The sequence below is a fragment of the Cydia strobilella genome, chromosome 1, assembly GCF_947568885.1.
Source record: "Cydia strobilella chromosome 1, ilCydStro3.1, whole genome shotgun sequence".
Lineage (NCBI taxonomy): Eukaryota > Metazoa > Arthropoda > Insecta > Lepidoptera > Tortricidae > Cydia > Cydia strobilella.
The window spans coordinates 21,272,881-21,297,179 of NC_086041.1; the positions used below are offsets into that span (position 1 = coordinate 21,272,881).

At 36.3% G+C, this 24,299-nt stretch overlaps 1 protein-coding gene across 1 annotated transcript in view; it reads left to right on the top strand.

Moving 5' to 3' along the window:
* The window catches only part of LOC134741887 (ATP-binding cassette subfamily G member 4-like), a 174,246-nt gene extending 153,038 nt beyond the window's left edge, over positions 1 to 21,208 (top strand). Inside the window, exons 10-11 of the mRNA XM_063674783.1 lie at positions 14,347 to 14,502; positions 20,657 to 21,208. Of these exons, the coding sequence (XP_063530853.1) occupies positions 14,347 to 14,502; positions 20,657 to 21,046 (546 nt within the window). The 3' untranslated portion in view covers positions 21,047 to 21,208. The remainder of the gene's footprint in view (positions 1 to 14,346; positions 14,503 to 20,656) is intronic.
* Positions 21,209 to 24,299: the final 3,091 nt, after the last annotated feature.

Below are 24,299 nucleotides of genomic sequence, written 5' to 3' on the forward strand. Positions count from 1 at the left end.
TGAATTTGTGGTGACATCAAAAAACAATTCCGTTTGTGCGATCACTAACATTTTGCAGTTGATAAACTAACCTACTAACTAATTATAAAAAAAATTGTGGTTGTCCCGCGCGGCACTGTTTTTGTATGACTCTAGGATACCTCCTTAAATCTGGTTTGTCTATTGATCTACCATTACATGTTAATTAACGATACAATAGTAGGTACATTACTTGGGCTTCTATTTTCAACGATAGTGGACACAGAAACGGTATTTTTGACCGAATAACAGTTAACCTTTTCAAACGACGTATTTTGGTATGGCCACTACGACATTTGTATGGGTCCTTATTTATTGATATACAATTGAAATAAAAATGTGTTTCACTATAATACAAGTTAGCAATATGGTGTAAGAATGTTGTGTTTAATAAATACGTGAATCGGGTACATAATATGGGCCTTGTTGCCTAATTAAATTTTTTAAATAAATATATAATGTACGAAAATGGCCCAAAAATATTATTGCCGACATTTGTATGTCAACATTTGTATGGCTGCTTTGACCGTACAAATGTCGAATGTGACATAAAAATGTCGACACGGTGCCATACAAATATCGGAAAGGTGTCAGGGTCTTACAAATGCCACAAAAATAAACAGTAGTGCCAAACAAATTTTGATACTGCTATAAAATTAATTTACAATCGGTTCTATCGCGAATTTATTTTGTTACCTTTATTTACTGACGTTTCGAAACAGGTTTCACTGGTCGTGGTCGCGGCTAACTGACGTCCCAGCAAAATGTCAAAACAGCTAGAGATTTGTGTGACTACCCGACGAGAAGTGACCCGATTGTAAATGTGATTTAATATGTGTTCGAAAAGCGAAAGTTTTAAATGTTATACTGACATAAAATCTCGAAAAAACACTATACTTATACATGTCAAACGCGCCTTACAAATAGCTGAATAGTGCTATACAAATGTCGATATTTAAACGTCCATATCTAGCCAACTATAAAAAGTAGAGTGGTGCCTCCTACAGTATATTTTTTGTTGTTATAAAACCCTTCCTAAAACGATGATTGTAAATTAGATTTCCCAAAATTAAAAAAATGCCATTAAATGTCGAAAAAACACCCTCTTAAAAAATTTACCCTTTTAAGTTATTTCGAAGTTGTTGTTATTATCTCAAAAAAAAGTGTCTCGTGTTATTAGATTTCCATTTTTAATAGCACATAATTTTGCTGAGTACTTTCCCGAGAATATTCTTGAGAGCAATGAGAATTTTACTCTATTAAGTTTAAAATATTGTTTCGAAACCAGGTCGCTCTACTAATATCAATAAAACACATATACGACATTTATTTGAGCAAAAAAGAAACATTATCCCAATAATTCAGTATGTTTCCTACAATGAACGGACAAAGAAAGTGCCGAGAAAGTTCTCGAGAAAGTTCTCGCGAGAACATTCTCGGGAATTTCTGGAGAGTGAAGAGAAAGTTGCTCTTAGAATAATTTGTTCGTTTTCAAACTGTTTTAAACATTTATTAAACACTTATAGAATGATACACAAACAAAAAAAAACTGAATTCGTACACATATTTTGTACTTTCTCGGAAATTTCCGCCCGAGAGAATGTTCTCGAGAACATGCCCGCAACATTTTCACGTTCCCGCACTTTCTCGATAACGGCACATCACCCGCTCATGCTATGGGATATATTGCAATGAATAGAGCTGTAGCAAATATAATTACCTTTCATTTAAGTGCAAGAAAGGATCATAAGTCCCACAGTTCTCTTGTTATCGTAAAAAAAATGAAATTGCTATAATGGGGAAGCCAACTAATGTATTGTTTAAGGCATTGTCAAAATCCCTGCAAAAGCAGTACCATCGTGGAGAGCGCAATTTACCATTAGCTTTTACCGGCCTTCCCCGATAGCAACACAGAGCTATTTTTTATCAATTTTATTTATTTAATTTTTTATTATCAACTATTTTCTTAATGCACTCCACTCTTAAGCACTTCATTCATTCAGTAATGAAATCAAGATACAATCTGTAGTTTTGCTTGTTTTTCGGCAACAATTTTTGGTCATTGATTGTAGTCCACGATGCCGATTGTGATTTAACAATTTGTTATGGTTTTGATCTTGTTTTGATACGACCTTGACAATAGGTCTTGCTGATTGGCGCCGTGCTGGCGAACCGCACTGGAATTACTGGAAGTCGTGTCATTAGATATCTAGCTCGCGCTTATTGGTGCTCTTGAGTGTACTGTGAGTCGTGTCAATACAAGATCACGACAGGATCAAAACTATAAGAAATTGATAAATCAGAATCAGCCTCCATTGCCCACTCTAGGCATACGTTTGTGCTATAGGCATATAGTTACCAGTATATTATAACTTCTTCAGTGGTGTACCGTATTTACACACAATAAATTACGAAAACCATAAGAAATTAATAGATCAGAATCAGCTACCACTAGTGGCTCTGTGAGCTGTAGACCTCGCGAGCATAGCTTAAGATGAATGTGTCTAGGGCTGTCCTGCCGACTAACCACCAAAAGATGGCGTGATTGTGCACAATTTGCGAATTATCACCATCGTTTCCAAAACTCAAACATTTTCTAAGACGTGTTGATATTCACGCATGCAACAAAAATATGACTTCTAAATCGAAATATATTTACACTCAACAGTAGTGACTGTCACACTTCATCAAAATTGTGTAAAGACTGCAAAATATAGCAATATCTTGCATTCACATACACATACCAATTAGTATTTGTTGTTATAACGGCAACAGAAATACATCATTTCTAAAAATTTCAACTGTCTAGCTATCACAGTTTATTAATTAGATACAGCCTGGTGACAGACAGACGGTCAGACGGACAGAGGAGTCTTATTATATATATTACCCTTTGTGTAAAAATCCCTAAAAATCGGCCCGTTTTGACCTCACGATGTTACCACCTGTCGAGTAAATTAGGCACTACTTAGTTAGGTCACCAAACCTGTGTTAAAGTGACATCTTTGTTAGTTATTATTGAACAACTTTGCCATCTTGTTTGACATGGATAGTGTAAAGGTCACTCACACAAACAGGCGTTGAGTAAAATTTTCTCATTTTTTATTGAATTTTTCAATAATATTATTGAATAATTGGCTTCATAAACCCGCTTAGACAAACCAATCTGTATACTACTTAAACCTCAAAGTTTATGGTGCAAGAAATCTACGTATTTTAAAAGAAAAACTGTAAATCCAACTGTATGAAATTCGGAAAAAGGAGAACCACCTAAAGCTAACTACACGTATGGCTCCGCCGTTCAGAAAACTTTAGACAATTAAAATAACAAAAAAAAAAGCATATTTTTTAGGGCTAGTTAAATAAAAGCTTGTAAAAATGAAACGAATACGCTTAGCCCGCGCTTGATCAATCAATTTCAAAATAGAAAAAAAAAAAAACTACGAATTTTAAGTGTAAAAAAAATACAAAAACTTACAAGCAGCATACAATTACTGGGGATCGAACCAGGGACCACCCGGCGCAAACGAAAAAAGCGAATGTTTGCAAAACACGTTATGATAGTGCTTACCTAAGCTGACGAAATTCTAAATACCGCCAAAACCAGCAATACAATGTTTCTACATCTTTCGATATTTAATCTGTAAACACATCTCAAAAAGAAAATACTGTTATTATATCGATACGACTATTTGTTTAGGCGCGAGCTATCACAACTCCGCCATTTTGAAAAATTTTCACAAACCGGATCGACAAAAAAATTCTATTTAATTATAGAATTTGGTCACAAAATTTCACGAGAATCGGTTGAGAATCGCGACCTGTAGAGGAGAACATCCGGACATACAAAAGCAAAATGCCCGAGTCAAACCGTAGACCTTCGCTACGCTTCGGTCAATTAGTATTACCCACTCTAGGTATACATTTGTGCTATAATTAAATTAAACTAAAAATTAAAATTAAATATTCGTTTATTTCAGGCCTGGGGCCCATAAAAATGTTGTTCGTAACAATGCCTTAGTCTATATTAGTATATATATACAACAAGTAATAACAATTAAATCCTTATTAATTAAAAGAAAATTCAAATAAATAATACAAAATAATAATCCACGGGTTTTATTTTTAACATGACTTCAAGATTTCAAAGGAGGAGGTTCGCAATTCGGATGTTTTTTTTTTTTAATGTTTGTTACTCCATCTCCGTCATTTCTGGACCGATTTTGAAAATTCTTTTTTTGATTGTAAGTATATATATATATATATACAGATTGGTCCCGTTTTTGTCAAAAAGCAGTTCTGATAATGGGATCCATGAGGAATCGAATGAACTCCTCAAATGTTAATCATCAAGCACTTACATTTAAAAAAGTGACATTTGATGAAGTGGGACTGCTGATGATGATCAGAACGGAACTCTTCAATAACGCATAGTTTACGTTTGGCGATTTGTCCTCTTCGTTATGTTTGTTAAGCAAGTTAGGTTTTCAAGAAACATTTTTGTCAAGCTCGAGTTCTGATGATGGGATCCATGAGGAATCGAGGGAACTCCTCAATTGTGAAAGGAATACATGTAGTGATTTTTGTATTTTTATCAACAAATCCAGCATTTCCATTTTAAAAAGTGACATTTGATGAAGTAGAACTGCTGATGATGATCAGAATGGAACTCTTTAATGACGCATAGTTTACGTTTGGCGATTTGTCCTCTTCTTTATGTTTGTTAAGCAACATAAGTTTTTAAGACATATTTTTGTCAAGCTCGAGTTCTGATGATGAGACCCACGAGGAACCGAGGGAACTCCTCAAATGTGAAAGGCATACATATAGTGATTTTTCTATTTTCATCAACAAATCCAGCATTTACATTAAAAAAAGTGACATTTGATGAAGTGGAACTGCTGATGATGATCAGAATGGAACTCTTCAATGACACATAGTTCACGTTTGGCGATTTGTTCTCTTCCTTATGGACCCAGACCCAAACTTGGACCCGGACTCGGACCCGGACCCAGACCCGGACCCGGAAATGCTACTAGAAAAGTGGGTTAGGTGGGTGGGTGTTTTTTGAGCTGCGATTCTCACAGAACAGAACTGCTATCAGAAAAGTAGGTTAGGTTAGAACTGTGACACTTACAGAATCGAAATGCTATCAGAAAAGTAGGTTAGGTTAGGTTAGAACTGCGACCCTTACAATAACGAAATGCTACTAGAAAAATGGGTGGTTTTACCTCCTTTTCTACATAATTAGGCAAAAGATGCTGTCTTTTTCATTTCATTGTCTGGAATCTAAGAGTGCACCAACAATAAGTGAACTTTCAGCGGCATCCCCCATTGAAGTCGGTTTTTTTTCTTAAAAATTATTTTACCTACAGTTCAAAAGTTCGAGGGGTCGACGGGAATAATTCCTAAAAATATTAACTAATCCTAATAGTACATTTCGATACTAGTGCGGAAAGTATGTCATTACTTGAGAATGACATCTCCGCACGTGTATCGAACGACGTTTTTTAATACAGTTGCGAAAAAATAAGAAAAGCAACAAGTATTAAGGAATGGAATTCGAAACTTTTATATTATTAATTCTGTGACATCATTGACATTGACATTATGAATAAGTGTTTTTCTAGCTTTTATTCGACTAGAATAGATTTTGTTATTATTTTTGAACCCACTTCAATGAAAGTTTTTTTTTTCAAATGCATGTTCTATAAGACAGAAACAATTGTAAATATTAAAACATTGTACTATTATTACCTAAATATCGTTATTTACGATTATTTGTGTATCGTATATTTATAAAAACAATATCGAATGTTGCCTTTGGAAACTTAAAACATTCTTGCAGTAAGAAAATACGCCTCTTCTTTGACAGGTGTTCCGTTCCATTCAGACAACTTATTAAGAACGGGTTTTCAACATTAAAAAATAAACGTGTTATAATACTTATAATGATGAAGAGGTAAGTAATAAAATATGAAATATGCATATTTTTCGTATTCTTACATAAACAGTAGGTTTTTATGTTGATTACGACGTTTAAAGGAAACTAATATTAACACTCATCAATAAGTAGTCATGAATTAGAACAAGTAAAAATTTAAAAAAATTGGAAAAGTAAAAAGCACTAGTTCGCGAAAACCAACTTTCCGCACGCTAAACAGCCACGAAAAGTAGCACTTTTTGAGCAACTGTATTAAAAAATATATTTTACTGTAGGCAGGTACTTACAAAATAAATACACTCATAAGTGATAGCGGCTTACAAAATAAATATACTTATAAATACTTAATCCAATTCTAATAACTTTAATCTTATAGTTTCCGAGTAAAATGGCTGAGATACTGCAATTTTGGCTACGCAACCCAAAATAATTTTTAAGAAAAAAAACCGACTTCAATGGGGGATGCCGTTGAAAGATTACTTATTATTGATGGTGCACTCCAGACAATGAAATGAAAAAGACAGCATCTTTTGCCTAACTAAAATGAGGTAAAACTACCCACGTTTCTAGTAGCATTTCGTTTCTGTAAGGGTCATAGTTCTAACCTAACCTAACCCAATGTTCTGATAGCATTTTGTTTCTGTAAGGGTCACAGTTCTAACCTAACCTAACCCACTTTTCTGATAGCAGTTCGATTCTGTGAGGATCGCAGTTCAAAAAAAAGTCCAGGTCCAAGTTTGGGTCTGGGTCCATAACGAAGAGAATAAATCGCCAAACGTGAACTATGTGTCGTTGAAGAGTTCCATTCTGATCATCATCAGCAGTTCCACTTCATCAAATGTCACTTTTTTAAATGTAAATGCTTGATTTGTTGATGAAAATACTAAAATCACTATATGTATGCCTTTAACATTTGAGGAGTTCCCTCGCTTCCTCATGGATCCCATCATCAGAACTGCGTTTTGACCAAAACGGGACCAATCTGTATGTATATACTTACAATCAAAAAAAGAATTTTCAAAATCGGTCCAGAAATGACGGAGTTATGGAGTAACAAACATTAAAAAAAAAAAACAGAATTGATAACCTCCTCCTTTTGAAATCTTGAAGTCGGTTAAAAATTGTACTCAACCTTTAGTAGATCGTCGACCCGAATGATTCGACATATCTGAGTGAAAATTGCGAAGGTTTAAGACGAAATTCAAACTTATATTTCAGAGGGTTTAATGTAACATCTGAATAAGTTTGCCCACCCGTGGCCGGCACCCGTCATATTCACAATATCGATGTTTAACGAAGCTTGTAATCTGTTCCACGTAAACTCATTCCTAGTAAATGCGATTTCAGAAACAAACGAGAAAACAGAGCCAAGTTTTTTGAATGTTTTTTTCTTTAGCATGTTTTACTCCACTTTATAACTTTGTAACAAAAATAGTGGGGATCTTTTTAAGGACATATTCGGTATCGTGTTCTGATTAGAAAAAGAAGAAGAAACATTTTTGACGCGAAAAAACATTTTTTTTCTATGGGGCAAGTCGTTCAAACCGGCCAATCCTCCAGTCTCTCCATACAAAGGCAAAAAAAATCGCGTGAAAAAAAAATATTTTACTTTTTTCTAATCAGAATACGAATATGCCCTTAAACGGTGCCCCACTATTTTTGTTACACCGTATGTTCACCGATTCCGAAGCCCGTGATCCGATTTAGATAATTATTTTATGTTAAAAGAAGTTACCTCCAAGATGGTCCCGTATTAATTTGATTCTGATCTGATGGTGAAGTCCATGAGGAATTGATGGAACTCAATTTTTAAAGGCACATGTATGGTGATTAAGGCCCAGTAAGTGTTCTTCTCTCACTCTCACTGGGCGTAAGCGTGAGCGAGATGGAAGTGCGCGCCCGGGAGCGCGGATATCATGTTTTTGAATTTAAAATGAATAGGGTATAGCAAATACAACTATACTATGTGTAGCCAGTAAATCTACCTAATTATAATGAATTAATCCCTACCCTACGAGGTTAGATATAGACACGTACCTATATTTAAACATATTACTGATTTTTTTTTACAATCATTAGAATTAAATCTACTTACATAAGTATATTACAAAAATATTAACCTAAACTAATACTAACAAACACAAAAACTATTCCCAAATTTCGCCCCGCGCCCCTCCAGATGCAAAGGAGCCCATCACGCTCGCCGTGTGCGGTGCGTGCCTAAGTGAATTAAATGTCAAGAAAAAAACGACTTGTACTTGAGTGTAAGTACATCACCTATATATATACAGTAGAGTCCGGTTATAATGACGCCCAAGGGACCGCTGATTATTACATCGTACTAACCGGACGTCGTACTAAACGAACTTCTAATTTTAATATATATTTTTTAATCAAAATAATAAAAAAAGTTATTATTAGTTATTATTATTAGTTATTATTCTCGCTCTGGTTCTTTCCTCGTCCAAAAGATATCCCTGGCCATTCAGCGAGGTAATGCCGCCAGTATTTTTGGCACATTTGGCCCGGGGGATAATCAGAGTGGGGGGTAATATTGTATTTGTTATAATTTAGTTTTACTTTTTGCATTAATTATTTTTCTTATAATATAACTATTGTTTAATTAATGCAAATAAAAAAAATCATTTTAGTTAATGTATAGCATGCACAATAATAACATAATATTTGTAACTATTCAACATTCATCATGAAACACAATTAAAGTACCTAACTTAAATGAATACAATCAAAATAATTATATCATAGAAAGAAAAACATTTCAATTAAAATAGTTATTTACGTTAGTAACTATTACAACATTTTGTCTTAAATGGAGAGACTTGTGTGTTTGGAAGAAGCCACTTTTGTACGCGTACTCACTCATCATCCGAAAATTACTCGAATCCCGTAAAATAACCCTAACAGCATTATTACGTCATTATGACGTCGCTGACGTCACTTTTCTACCTGGGAACAAGTCGAAATTCTTGGGGATCTAATCAAGAGGACAATCGTACATGACACTGATTTAAACTTTCACGATTTTTACTCATTATTATTTACAACGACGGGACTTAATCGCGTAAAATAAGTATTAAACCCACCTCCGACGTTTCGAGGACGGCGTTGTCCCCGTGGTCTCGGAGAAGACTGGCTAAAGTTGACATCAACATCTTCTAGGCGCGCGAGTTTTTCGAACTACCCGCACTTGGTCTTGTTTATTAACTTGAACGTTTTGCGCACTAGGGATGTTACCGGGTCGACACACAACACTCACAATATTCGATTTTTCAACTTTCGATATTTGGTTTCGCTTACACTTACTAATGACTGGGTTCCATGTGGATGAGATCTTAAAACCTTCGTCTCGATTGAAATTTCTATGTTTCTTGATTTCAATGGCTTCACGGATTTTTCTACTATAAAACCCACGATCTGTAGAAAGTATTCTAGGGTTGTGAAGCTCAATCCAGTGTTTTGGCCCTGACTCTAGTAAATGCTCAGCAACAGCAGACTTGTTCACCTGACGGTTCTTGACAGCTGCGATATGTTCCTTAACTCGCTCCGCAATGGTACGTTTCGTTTCCCCGATGTAGGAACTACCACAACTGCAATCGATCTTATAAACGCCAGGTGACTGGAACGGGCTAACGTCCTTCGGTGACCTCAGGTTTCCTGCAATTTTGGATAAAGGAGTGTATACCGTCTTTATAGAGTACCTCTCAAGTACTGTGCCAACCTTATCCGTTATTCCTTTCACATAAGGTAAAAATGCCGGTTGCCTGGAGACATCAGGACGCTTCACTCTTGCTTTTCGTCTGGGTTGCCACTTTCTCACCTTATACCCGTTCCACCTAAGTACCTCCTGAATATGCGACATCTCGCTCTTTAAATATTCAGGGTCACACAGATCTTGTGCTCTGTTCACCAGCGAGCTGACAACTGATTGTAAGTGTCGGGGATGGTGGTGAGAAAAAGCGCTCAAATACCTATCCGTGTGAGTTGGCTTCCTGTATACAGTATGCGTCAGGGTTCCGTCGACTCGACCAATCACTTTGACATCCAGAAAAGGCAAACTGCGCTGTGATTCCAATTCATACGTGAATCTTATCTTAGGATGAATTGAATTCAAATATTGGAGTAGTTGCTCCACTTCCTGCTTTCCACCTTTCATAACACAGAAAACATCATCAACATATCTCTTCCACAACTTTACTGCCCCCCGATCCCCGACACTTACAATCTGTTGTCAGCTCGCTGGTGAACAGAGCACAAGATCTGTGTGACCCTGAATATTTAAAGAGCGAGATGTCGCATATTCAGGAGGTACTTAGGTGGAACGGGTATAAGGTGAGAAAGTGGCAACCCAGACGAAAAGCAAGAGTGAAGCGTCCTGATGTCTCCAGGCAACCGGCATTTTTACCTTATGGGGCATTTCACGTCAAGCGGGCAGCAAAAAAATTGTCAGGTTCTGGATTTTGTTCATTGTTGGATTAATTGGACCTATATGTGAACTAAAAAATTTGGCATCATTACTTTTTTAATATATTGCTTCGTTAAAAATTTATACGCATTTGAAAAAACTACAAAATTTGAGGAACGGATTTTTTAAAAATTATTATTGCAATTCTTTCAATGGATTTAATTATAACTAAATAGTGATTATTTGAGAATATTAGTTGATTTCTTTGAAAATTTATAAAAAAAGTTTTTTTTATCTTTTTTTCATATAACAAACCGGAAGTTAGTATTAAATATCTTTTTTTTTTCAACTTCGCATTTTTTTATTTTTTTTATTTTTACACAATAATGTAGCTTATGGTGTACTAATGTCCTATAAAAAAATTTATAATGGCATCTCGATTGGTTTTGAAGATTCATGAAGTAATTCGAAAGTACTGCGCGACGCTCCGTACTGAGCGGTAGTTCTATGTGGCAGTCTTTAATGGCCAATTACGGGTTTTTTTACTTTTGCGTAATGGAATTAAAGCAATAAACAATATTTCATCGGTTAAGATGTATAAAAGCAAATCATGTATTATTCAATCGTGCCTTGTAGCGCTATCACTGATCAACCATATCTTGGAACTGAAAACAAAACGTTTATGTTTTAACAAAACGCTAGAGGTAACTTAATAACTATAGCTAGGTTTAGGCGGGGTATGTCACATGCTTAAGAGGTCACTTTCGAGTTAGGTCACGTTCTGAGGACGTCACTTTCTGTACGTCACGTTCTGAGTTTGTCACATTCCGAGCTCGTCACATTCTGAGTACGTTACTTTCTGAGAACGGCACTTTCTGAGGACGTCACTTTCTGTGAACGCCACTTTCTGAAGCCCTCGCTTTCTGAGTACGTCACTTTTATAGCATAGTAAGATTAAAGCGTATACCTGCATGAACAATGGATACCAGCAATCATAACAGCTGTACGGCATACGGCCGTTTTTATGCCGTACAGCTAATATGATTGCTGGTATCCATTGTTAATGCAGGTATACGCTTAAATATTACTTTGCTATAAAAGTGACGTACTCAGAAAGTGACGAACTCAGAAAGCGAGGGCCTCAGAAAGTGGTGTTCTCAGAAAGTGACGTACTCAGAATGTGACGAACTCAGAATGTGACGTACAGAAAGTGACGTCCTCAGAACGTGACCTAACTCGAAAGTGACCTCTTAAGCATGTGACATACCCCGCCTAAACCTAGTTATTAAGTTACCTCTAGCGTTTTGTTAAAACATAAACGTTTTGTTTTCAGTTCCAAGATATGGTTGATCAGTGATAGCGCTACAAGGCACGATTGAATAATACATGATTTGCTTTTATACATCTTAACCGATGAAATATTGTTTATTGCTTTAATTCCGTTACGCAAAAGTAAAAAAACCCGTAATTGGCCATTAAAGACTGCCACATAGAACTACCGCTCAGTACGGAGCGTTGCGCAGTACTTTCGAAATACTTCATTAATCTTTAAAACCAATCGAGATGCCATTATAAAAATTTTTATAGGACATTAGTACACCATAAGCTACATTATTGTGTAAAAATAAAAAATATAAAAAAATGCGAAGTTGACAAAAAAAAGATATTTAATGCTAACTTCCGGTTTGTTATATGAAAAAAAGATAAAAAAAACTTTTTTTATAAATTTTCAAAGAAGTCAACTAATATTCTCAAATAATCACTATTTAGTTATAATTAAATCCATTGAAAGAATTGCAATAATAATTTTTAAAAAATCCGTTCCTCAAATTTTGTAGTTTTTTCAAATGCGTATAAATTTTGAACGAAGCAATATATTAAAAAAGTAATGATGCCAAATTTTTTAGTTCATATATAGGTCCAATTAATCCAACTATGAACAAAATCCAGAACCTGACAATTTTTTTGCTGCCCGCTTGACGTGAAATGCCCCTTATGTGAAAGGAATAACGGATAAGGTTGGCACAGTACTTGAGAGGTACTCTATAAAGACGGTATACACTCCTTTATCCAAAATTGCAGGAAACCTGAGGTCACCGAAGGACGTTATCCCGTTCCAGTCACCTGGCGTTTATAAGATCGATTGCAGTTGTGGTAGTTCCTACATCGGGGAAACGAAACGTACCATTGCGGAGCGAGTTAAGGAACATATCGCAGCTGTCAAGAACCGTCAGGTGAACAAGTCTGCTGTTGCTGAGCATTTACTAGAGTCAGGGCCAAACCACTGGATTGAGCTTCACAACCCTAGAATACTTTCTACAGATCGTGGGTTTTATAGTAGAAAAATCCGTGAAGCCATTGAAATCAAGAAACAGAAATTTCAATCGAGACGAAGGTTTTAAGATCTCATCCACATGGAACCCAGTCATTAGTAAGTGTAAGCGAAACCAAATATCGAAAGTTGAAAAATCGAATATTGTGAGTGTTGTGTGTCGACCCGGTAACATCCCTAGTGCGCAAAACGTTCAAGTTAATAAACAAGACCAAGTGCGGGTAGTTCGAAAAACTCGCGCGCCTAGAAGATGTTGATGTCAACTTTAGCCAGTCTTCTCCGAGACCACGGGGACAACGCCGTCCTCGAAACGTCGGAGGTGGGTTTAATACTTATTTTACACAATCGTACATGGACAATCAAAATATATATAAATAAGTTTTTTGTCCAATATTTCAATTTTGATACAAGCCTTTATCGCTGACTGTGTACTTTTGTTTCAACAAGCAACTTTATATTGGGAAAATTCTAACAAACCCAAACTTTATTAGGTTGCGTTGCGTTGTTTTATATGCCCCGCTTCCCCCTATACATTTGTTATTCGATTACACAGCCTTCGATATAAGCTATTTTCCATCGAATCTGGATTTGCAATAGCAGTTTAATACAATAACAGTTTTCTTTGTACGCCTGTAGTATGTAAATTAGAGCTTACATGAATATTTCATATTGTCTTTTTATTGTTTTTAAGTGGAAATGGAAAAGTATAGTATATACCTAAAGGTATTTTAACTTTGAATTCTAATACCGCTAGTTGTAATAATTATTTTTAAACCTATTGATTTCTAATAGGGCCTCTTTTATAGGATTAGAAAAATAACGGTCGCATTTGCCCACGTTTCTTTTTTTCAGCCATCTCAGTGAAATATTGAGGAAAACAGCGTTAGAGAGAAAAAGGGGGTTGAAGTTTGTATGGGGAATCAGTAAAAAGCAGATTGTATAATAGATGCCTCCAGATACGTACATATTTCAGGATTTTTAATAGTAAATTACCCCCAACCCTTCAAATTAGGGGATGGAAGATTGTCATAAGCAACTTACAACTGGCAACTTACTTCAAAAAGAAGTGAAATCCCACCAAAAATATTTTCATGTAAAATGTTGCCAAGACGAAACCATAAGGCTCGCACTGTCAAAAAGTTATCAGATCTCTTGTAAAGCCAAGCTTCTAACTCTACAAGCCCTAACTTCACAAATTCCACACCTTAGTCAAATTATATGGCTTGGCCGTTTCGCTACCGCCACATGGACGTAAGGTGAAAAATTGTTTCACTATTCATTATTTTTTATTATACAATAGTTCTTGACAAGAACTTCTTGTAGTAACGAAACCGCCACGCCACATAATTTGACTAAGGTGTAGAGTTTGTATGGGCTTGTAGAGTTAGAAGCTTTTTGTCAGTGCGAGCCTTATGGTTTCGTCTTGGCAACATTTACCATGTTTTTTTTTATGGGATCAGACTTTTCCGCGTCGTCACGTATGGCATTATTATGAGGTACTTACTACTACTTACTACAAACCTATAACCTACCTATAACTGCGAACCATGAGGAGCTCAGAGCAATCCGATCGTAGGTTAGTATGTATTTAAACTGTACCTACTCATATTCTATTTGTTTTTATTGCAGATGTTATTTGGCCTTCTATTCCTCGGCATCTCATACCTAATGTCAGGTCAGCTGCTAGAATGGAAGAGATTCTGTCTTTTCTCTCTCATCGGCATTCTGACTGGAGTCTGTTCCGAAGGACTGGGACTACTCATTGGTGCTACCTTTAGTGTTACAGTGAGTGTCAATTTACATTTACTTATTTTAACTACCTACTCACTCAAAATGCTTATCCCCTATCATGCTATGCTTATCACCTATCATTAGGTACATTCTGTACAAAATATACTAGAGCATCTGACACATAATTTACTACTTAAATTGACGTCGTTTACTTCAGACAATACAATCCAATTTAAAAATTTATATTGCGTGGCTTTTGGACTTTTGGAGTATTTATTACTGAACTTTTCGGCTAAATAGAATACAGAAAAGTTCGAAACGAGTGATGAGTTCACCACAGAAACAGATAGGTTATACCAGGATATACCATGATAAATCAAGACGTAGGTAGATTGGATGTAGGTTGATTAAGTTTTAAGAAACACTGCAGTGTAGACCAGGTACTCTGTTCAGCAAATAATAATTTTGGAAGTAAGATCGCGTTTATTGCACTAAAATTGTAATAGGTACCTATACATAGTTTAAAAAATACTAATGTAGTTAATTGCCTACGAGGGCGGGTTGATAAGTTTCCGAAATGAAGACGAAAAACCAAATAAAGATATTTGAATCTGACTAATTTATTTTTCTTACTACGACAAGATTTTCACTTGAAAATAAAGATTGAATACCGAAATGAATAACAGGGTGCGGAGGGGGGAGGCTTTGGGCAACCTTCATAAAGGTTAGTTAAACTACCCAGTCCATTTGTTTTAAATTACTGGCTTGTTTCACGTATGCATTTCAAGTATCCCTAGCGTATTTTCAAAGCTTTGCGCCGGCAGGCTTTGTTCGCACTAGCCCGGTACACCTCCACGGGTGACCCAAATTCTTGAACAGTCTGGGTGATACCATAATTACGTACAAAGGTTAATCAAAATCCGTTATAAACTAAGGTTCTTATCGTCCTATCACGAAACCATTATATTCTCATCAGGCGATAATATAGGTAGGTTCGTAATAAAAGTTTGGGGCAATTTTGGGACTCGAGAGTAATCTAAATTACAGAGGCAAAACGCTAGATTTACAATATTCGAACCCTTCGGCCGCGTATGTAACCGGAGTTTGAAAAATGACTAAAAAAAATAATCCTCATAGGATACTGGATACTGGTATCCAAGTGATATATTTTTTTTCCTTTCACGTAACCCAGTTACAACCTAGGAAAACTTCCTAACAATAGGCTATTTGACTAATTTTTGAACATGGTTTTAATTGATTGTTTATGACTTAATAATTACACTACATTGATATTTCCTTGAAATTTCCTGTATTAAATATAAAAAAACAATGTTAAAGTTTATTTATTTTGAACGCGCCTTAAACGCTGTTTTTGCAAAGGGGCTAATCACGTGACATGTGTGACGTCACACGCGAGTAAACTCAGTCAATGACCTTAGTAAATCTTATGGTTTATGTGCATTGAATTGATTATTTCACTTTAAAATGGTATATAAATGGTGTATAGTGCCGCAATGTTCAAGTACGACTATAAAAAATCCAGATAAATTGTTTGTTTCCGTTCCAACGAATCCCAAAAAAAGAAAAATGTGGTTAAAACTAGCGCGAAGAGACCCAAAGAGCATTTTAGCGCATACAAATGTTTTTATGTGTAAAGACCACTTCGATGTAAGTAATAATTTAACTGTAAATAAATATGGTAGTTAAAGCAGCGGATTTTGTTGTATTTAACGAAACAAGATCTAGGTATTTAATGTATTACTACATAACCTCATAACATAGCTCTTTCAGCATTAGTAGGTAGTTATATAGTAGCATACTTTTTCTTTCAAACTAAAGTGCAGTATGGAGATACTATTCTGGTCATCGTATTCTATATATATATCGTCGTCGTATTCGTATCATCGAAATCGAAATGTTCGTAAATAAACAATTTCTACGTATACTCACACAGCTGTTTTTACATTTCTAAGTTCCGCAACATAGTAATCCGGATTATCTTTAAAGAAAAGTGCAACCATTAATGCGTCTTTGTCTGGTAGGTTGCCGCTATCAGCTTTCACATATTTCGGCTCCATTTTGAGATTCTTATGAATATTGTGCTACTAGATATACGGATAAATCGGAATATATCAGAAAACTGTGGAACAATAACTAAAATTAACTAAATACAAATTAAACAGTTAAAACACTCAAGGCAATCAAGAATGTTTACACGCGTGTGACGTCATCCGAGCGTTGACCAATCACAGAGCGTTCACGTCCCTGATGAAATTTCAAAAAAAATTAAATTTCCTTTCTTTTATTTTCCAAAAACTAAACATAATTTACATTCAAATATAGTGAAATATACTTTATTAGTTTATTATCTTTCAGGATGACAGCAATTCGTTATATATTTTTAATGTTGTCAAATACCCTATTACGAGAAAGTACTTTATATTCCTCGTAGGTAACTGCTTGAAAGATAGATAGGTATGGTATTATCCCTTTAGGAACATAATGTTGAATTCTCATAATGTTGAATCTCGAAAGGTTGAATTGTAAAAATGTTGAATGCTCAACTTAACTATTTTTGGGCGGTTTGCCCTTCGGGCATCTGAAGCTACGTAACGAACCTAACCTACCTACCTATTGATTAACCGACTTCAAGATTTCAAAGGAGGAGGTTCTCAATTCGGTTGTGTTTTTTTTTTTTTATGTTTGTTACTCCATAACTCTGTCATTTCTGGACCGATTTTGAAAATTCTTTTTTTGATTGTAAGTATATACATACAGATTGGTCCCATTTTTGTCAAAAAGCAGTTCTGATGATGGGATCCATGAGGAATCGAGGGAACTCCTCAAATGTTAAAGGCATACATATAGTGATTTTAGTATTTTCATCAACAAATCAAGCGCTTACATTTAAAAAAGTGACATTTGATGACGTGGAACTGCTGATGATGATCAGAACGGAACTCTTCAATGACGCATAGTTCACGTTTGGCGATTTGTCCTCTTCGTTATGTTTGTTAAGCAAGTTAGGTTTTCAAGAAACATTTTTGTCAAGCTCGAGTTCTGATGATGGGATCCATGAGGAATCGAGGGAACTCCTCAAATGTGAGGCATACATATAGTGATTTTTGTATTTTTATAAATAAATCCAGCACTTCCATTTTAAAAAGTGACATTTGATGAAGTGGAACTGCTGATGATGATCGGAACGGAACTCTTCAATGACGCATAGTTCACGTTTGGCGATTTGTCCTCTTCGTTATGTTTGTTAAGCAAGTTAGGTTTCAAGAAACATTTTTGTCAAGCTCGAGTTCTGATGATGGGATCCATGAGGAATCGAGGGAACTCCTCAAATGGGAAAGGCATACATATAGTGATTTTTGTATTTTTATAAACAAATCCAGCACTTCCATTTTAAAAAGTGACATTTGATGAAGTGGAACTGCTGATGATGATCAGAACGGAACTCTTCAATGACGCATAGTTCACGTTTGGCGATTTGTCCTCTTCGTTATGTTTGTTAAGCAAGTTAGGTTTTCAAGAAACATTTTTGTCAAACTCGAGTTCTGATGATGGGATCCATGAGGAATCGAGGGAACTCCTCAAATGTGAAAGGCATACATATAGTGATTTTTGTATTTTTATAAACAAATCCAGCACTTTCATTTTAAAAAGTGACATTTGATGAAGTGGAACTGCTGATGATGATCAGAATGGAACTCTTCAATGACACATAGTTCACGTTTGGCGATTTGTTCTCTTCCTTATGGACCCAGACCTAAACTTGGACCCGGACCCGGGTCTGAACATGGACCCCAACTCGGACCCGGACCCGGACCGAACTCTGACCCAAACTTGGACCCGGACAGCCGGACACGGACCCGGACTCTGATCCGGACCCAGACCCGGAAATGCTACTAGAAAAGTGGGTTAGGTGGGTGGTTGGGTTTTGAACTGCGATTCTCACAGAACAGAACTGCTATCTGTACTGCTAAAGTAGGTTAGGTTAGAGCTGTGACCCTTACAGAAACGAAATGGTATCAGAAAAGTAGGTTACGTTAGGTTAGAACTGCGACCCTCACAGAAACGAAATGCTACTAGAAAAGTGGGTGGTTTTACCTCCTTTTCTACATTATTAGACAAAAGATGCTGTCCTTTTCATTTCATTGTCTGGAATCTAAGAGTGCACTATCAACAATAAGTCAACTTTCAGCGGCACCCCCATTGAAGTCGGTTTTTTTTTCTTAAAAATTATTTAGTGTGATATCCGTGACAACATTACACTGGGGAAAAAAGCGTAGGTTCGTAGCTTCCGATGTCCGAAGGGCAAACCGCCCAAAAATTGGAGCCCCGCGAAGCGGGGCTCCATCTAGTTAAGTTGGGTATCCAATATTATGTTCCTAAAGGGATCACTCATAACCATGAGTGATCCCTTCATAAGAGTATTATTTATTCCTTACTGGATACTTAGTTACGAACAATCATACAGGTATCAGAAAAGGAAAAAAATATATCACTTGGATACCAGTATCCTATGAGGATCATTTTTAGGGTTCCGTACCTCAAAAGGAAAAAACGGAACCCTTATAGGATCACTCGTGCGTCTGTCTGTCTGTCTGTCTGTCCGTCTGTCACAGCCTATTTTCTCCGAAACTACTGGACCAATTAAGTTGAAATTTGGTGTGTACCAAGTAAGTTTGTGACCCAAAGATGGACATGTAACGTAAACAAATTAATTTTAAACACGGGGGCCACTTTTGGGGGGTAAATGAGAAAATAAAAAAATAAAGTTTGTCAAACTATATCGTCTTACATATCAAATGAAAGGGCTCATTGTGAGAATCTCAAATATATATTTTTTTTATAATTTTAAGATAGATAGTGTAGAAGTTATTCAAGAAAATATGCAAAAACTGACCAATTCCCCCCCCCCCCCCTTTATCTCCGAAACTACTGGGTCAAAAATTTTGAAAAAATACACAAAATAGATCTTTACCTATAGATTCCCGGAAAACCTATTAGAAATGTGCAGTCAAGCGTGAGTCGGACTTAATTACTTAGTTTTTGATCCGACCCCTACGGGTTTTTTAGACATTTCACATAAAAAATACATTGTTTAAATTGTGTAATATACGGAACCCTTGGAACGCAAGTCCGACTCGCACTTGGCCGGTTTTTCTTCTTAGGTAACTGGTTACCAAACTCCGGTTACATACGCGGCCGAAGGGTATACTACTACTTACTTACTTACTCCGTTGGCTCAGCGACCCAAAATGAGACTTGGCCTCCGACACAAGACAGCGCCACTTTTCTCGATCCTGTGCGACCTCTCGCCAATTAGTGACTCGAAGCTCGCGCAGATCCGCCTCCACCCTGTCGCACCAGCGATACCTGCCGGGCTAGCACATGACTGGCGCGAGAGTATCTCGCCGCGACATAGACCACCCGTCCCCCTTTAATTCATACAGTTAGTAGAAGACGGGTAGTCTATCTCGCGGTGAGATACTGTCGCGCCAATCATGTGCTCGGCCTACTGGGGGCAGGGTATACGAAGGCTACTTATTACAATTACGGATACAATCAAAAGTAGTCTAATCGTGGAGCTTATGAACAATTTGACGATGCAGCAGAAATTTGCGTTTCCTAAGCTTAAGGTGAACCGAAGTATAGATTTAGATACCTACCTAAAAGTAGGTACTTAAGTTCTGATTAACGTAAACTCCTTACTTCTACAATGATAATAATTCAAGAGAAATTAACATGTTAGCTGCAACTAATTAGCTTATCTCATTACCGACTAGGTTGACTGCTATAGTCACCGTAGGCGACTCCTAACAACTCCGAAAGAACCAAGCCAATTGAAGTCTTATTGTTAAGAGTGGCCAATTACTATGTATAGTGGCCAATAACTATAGGTACTATAAATAGCAGTCACCCTAACCATACTTATAGAGGGTTGTATAGATCCAAACTCGTTAATTCTTCTCGCATTAAAAGAAAGATACATTATAGTCTCAAAAAAGTTTATTCCTGCTCCCGTTTCTTCTAAATCATACTGGGTACTTACTGTCCGCGAATTCCGTGCACGGCTGAGGAATGTTAGGAATGTTGGGCGTCATGACATGAACGAGTGGCGTCATTTTGTACGTACGGGCGCGGCGCACACCCCCCCGCTTCTACTACAACTACAAAATATTCTATTTTATTTCAGAATGGTTCTATAGTAGGTCCAGCCACTGCAGCTCCGCTCCTAACGCTCTGCTGCTACGGAATGGGCTTCGGCCCCAAAATAGAACTCATCATGAAGGTCCTTATGGCCGTCTCCTATCTTCGCTACACTGTCACAGGATTCACCTTAGCCTTATACCAGGAGAGAAAACCTATGGACTGCGATGATGTATTCTGTCTTTACGCTGACCCTAAATTGTTATTAAGAGACTTGGGCATGATTGATGATAATTACTATTTCCAAATTCTGGCGCTGTTTGCATTTACAGTATTGCATAGGGTGCTAGCTTACTACGCTCTTAGGTACCGATTGACCGTCGAGTTTTCTAATAAGCCCATAGCGTATGTGAGTAAACTACTCAAACACAAGTAATCGAAAAAGCTCAATTTTAATTAATTAATTAATTAAATAATTAATATTAAGCACCTACCTTACTTTGGTGTTGGGATTCAAAAAAATATCCGATGGCAGGTAACTTTCTTCGGTGCTGTTTTAGTAACTTACGTGACAATACCAAATACATAATACCAATATACTAGCAATATAAAAATTTATAGAGAGGAAACCCCATAACGGTTTTAAGTTGTATGCGACAGTGATTTTAGCTATCCACAGTATCCAGACTAGCCTGTTTGGAAAGAGAAGAATCGTGGAATGTATGGACCCCATACATGCCACGACTCTTCTCTTTCCGCACAGACTCTATACCTACACTCGCGAGCAAAGAAACGGAATCACCTTGCACGTTTGGCTTCTTAGCTCTACAACTTTTCCAATTTTTATGCTATCCTGAAGAAAATGGTGTCAAATGAAAGCTCATAATGTACCTTGCCGGAAAACACCAAAACCTTGCTCATTTCAGAGCTCATAACTGAAAAAATTGTGTTTTCCAAGAAACGGCAGGAAACGCCTCGAAAAATTACAGGGGAAACAAAAGTAAAATGCGTTTTCCATGAAAAATTAATTTATTGAACGAAAATTTGTACCTGGTATTGGCACCCCTATATACGTTTATCACACACAATAAACATTTTTCACACACAATAAACGATTTTCCACTGACCTAATTAACTTTCTGAAGTAATCCTGGGGTATGGCTTCCCACTCCTCCAGCAATGCGGCCTTCAGAAGAGAACAGAGGTCCACTGTTCAAGGGTCCAATCTTCGTGTGTTGCGGCAAAAACCCGCCGTGCCATACGATGCCTTACCAGCAATGTCAACGGGGGTGCGACTAGTGGCCAGTGCAGCGGTGGGGGTAAAAAATTCACAAATCGGTTAAATGGCTGTAATCTGTAAAATCTTGGACCGATATTCATGGAAAATCGTTCGTTTTAAAGGTAAATATTCAGGGAAACTGTTTTCATTACAAATTTCATAAAATAATTGACAAATTAAAAGTTACCACCTAAAAACCAAAAAATGTGAAGTGATTCCGTTTCTTTGCTCGCGAGTGTATTACTTACCTACCTAACAACAAGAAGGTTCTAAGGAAACCTAAGTCGTAAGCACTGTCATAATAGGTATATACTATATACATATAATTTTTATCTAAAGAACATCGACAGCAACCCTAATTGCGTCTGAACATACATGCGTACATGAATGTAGATTTCTAAAATGACCTGACATAAGTAAATTTACGATATAATCTATTTAAGTACAAACTTGAAATTTAGTTGTGTTATTTTTTGAAATTCGGATCCAATAATTTATGGTACCTAAACCATTTGTGACGTAGGTGGGACTTAGCACCTGAAGTGCCGTGTGAATCATGTGATATACAGTTCATGTACTTAAGTATCTAATACGGATATGATAGAAATACAAAAAAAATCGCGAGTCGGACTCGCGTTCCAACATTACACAATTTAAACAATGTATTTTTATATGAAACGTGAGTGAAATGTTAGGGGTCGGATCAAAAACTAAGTAATTAAGTCCGACTCACGCTTGACTACATATTTCTAGTAGGTTTTTCTGTGATCTATAGGTAAAGATCTATTTTGTGTATTTTTTTCAAAATTTTAGACCCATTATTTTCGGAGATAAAAGGGGGAAAATGGTAATTTTTTGCCTATTTTCTTGAATCTACACTATTAATCTTAAATTTATAAAAAAAATATGTGAGATTCTCACAATGAGCTCTTTCATTTGATATGTAACACGATATAGTTTAAAAAACATTATTTTTTAATTTTCTTATTTACCCCCCAAAAGTGGCCACCGTGTTTAAACTTTAAAATTCATTTGTTTACGTTACATGTCCGTCTTTGGGTCACAAACTTACATATGTATACCAAATTTCAACTTAATTGGTTCCGCAGTTTCGGAGAAAATTGGCTGTGACAGACAGACAGACAGACAGACGCACGAGTGATCCTATAAGGGTTCCGTTTTTTCCTTTTGAGGTACGGAACCCTAAAAAGCAGTAGTTAAGTTTAAAATTACTGAAAAACAGGTATCCCTGCTCTAAGAGATACCTAGGTAAAGCAATGGTGGAAAGCTTGGCATTTAGCGAACCTATTGTAGTTATATTTGTAGGTCTAATACATAAGCTATTGTCGATAATGTAAATTATTATATAGAAAAATATACCCAACTGATGTGTGTGTTTATAATGTATAATAAACTACGTATCTACCTCAATACGGCTTTTATTAACATACCTTGAATGCAATGTGTAACCTGAAGTTTTTTAGTAATTTCATTTTATTTTTCCAATTTTTGGGCCCACGGTCCAGAAATTAGAGGGGGCTGGGACTGGGGCAGCCTTTTTGGACTTTTGGAGCGACGATTTCACTTTATATATCAAATAAAAACTTTTATAAAAAAAGATAAACCGACTTCAAAAAGGATGAAATAAAATATTATCCTTTTTAGGGTTCCGTGTCCTACATTAAGAACACACAGAACAGAACACACGGTTGAACCTTCTTGGCGCAGTTCGTACCATGCTTGTCGGCACATTAGTGTAAATCTAATGCGTTTATTTGTCGTCGTATTTTTTAAAGAGCATTTCTTACTAATTCTTAAACATTTAAAACTTTCGCGTTTTGAACACATATTAAATCACATTTACAAACCTGTGTCGAAACGTCGGTAAATAAAGGTAACAAAATAAATTCGCGATAGACCCGTTTGTAAATGTGATTTAATTCTTAAACAGTCCATAGCACGCAAGTGTGAGATTGGGACTGTTATTTTCTGTCGCTAATCCAGAGGACTACATTTCAAAATATAAAACAATTCAAGGAACCTTCATGCCAAATTTCAGCTAAAGCGGTTCAGTTGTTAAGCCATGAAATGGTTACAAAGAGGCAGGCAGAATTACTTTCACGTTTACAATATTTGTACAGTTGTAATGGGATTTATAGACATAAAGCTGATTATTTTTGACTGGTATTGTTACATACTTATATAGCCGCATCCTTATCGAATTGCACCATAATCACTATGAATATATGGTTCAAAATTTGGCTTGGCACCGACTTCAAACATATCAGTTGGTAACGCATATACTTAAACACGGAACCCTAAAAAGGATAATATTTTATTTCATCCTTTTTGAAGTCGGTTTATCTTTTTTTTATAAAAGTTTTTATTTTTCCATTTTTAGTTTTAAGAC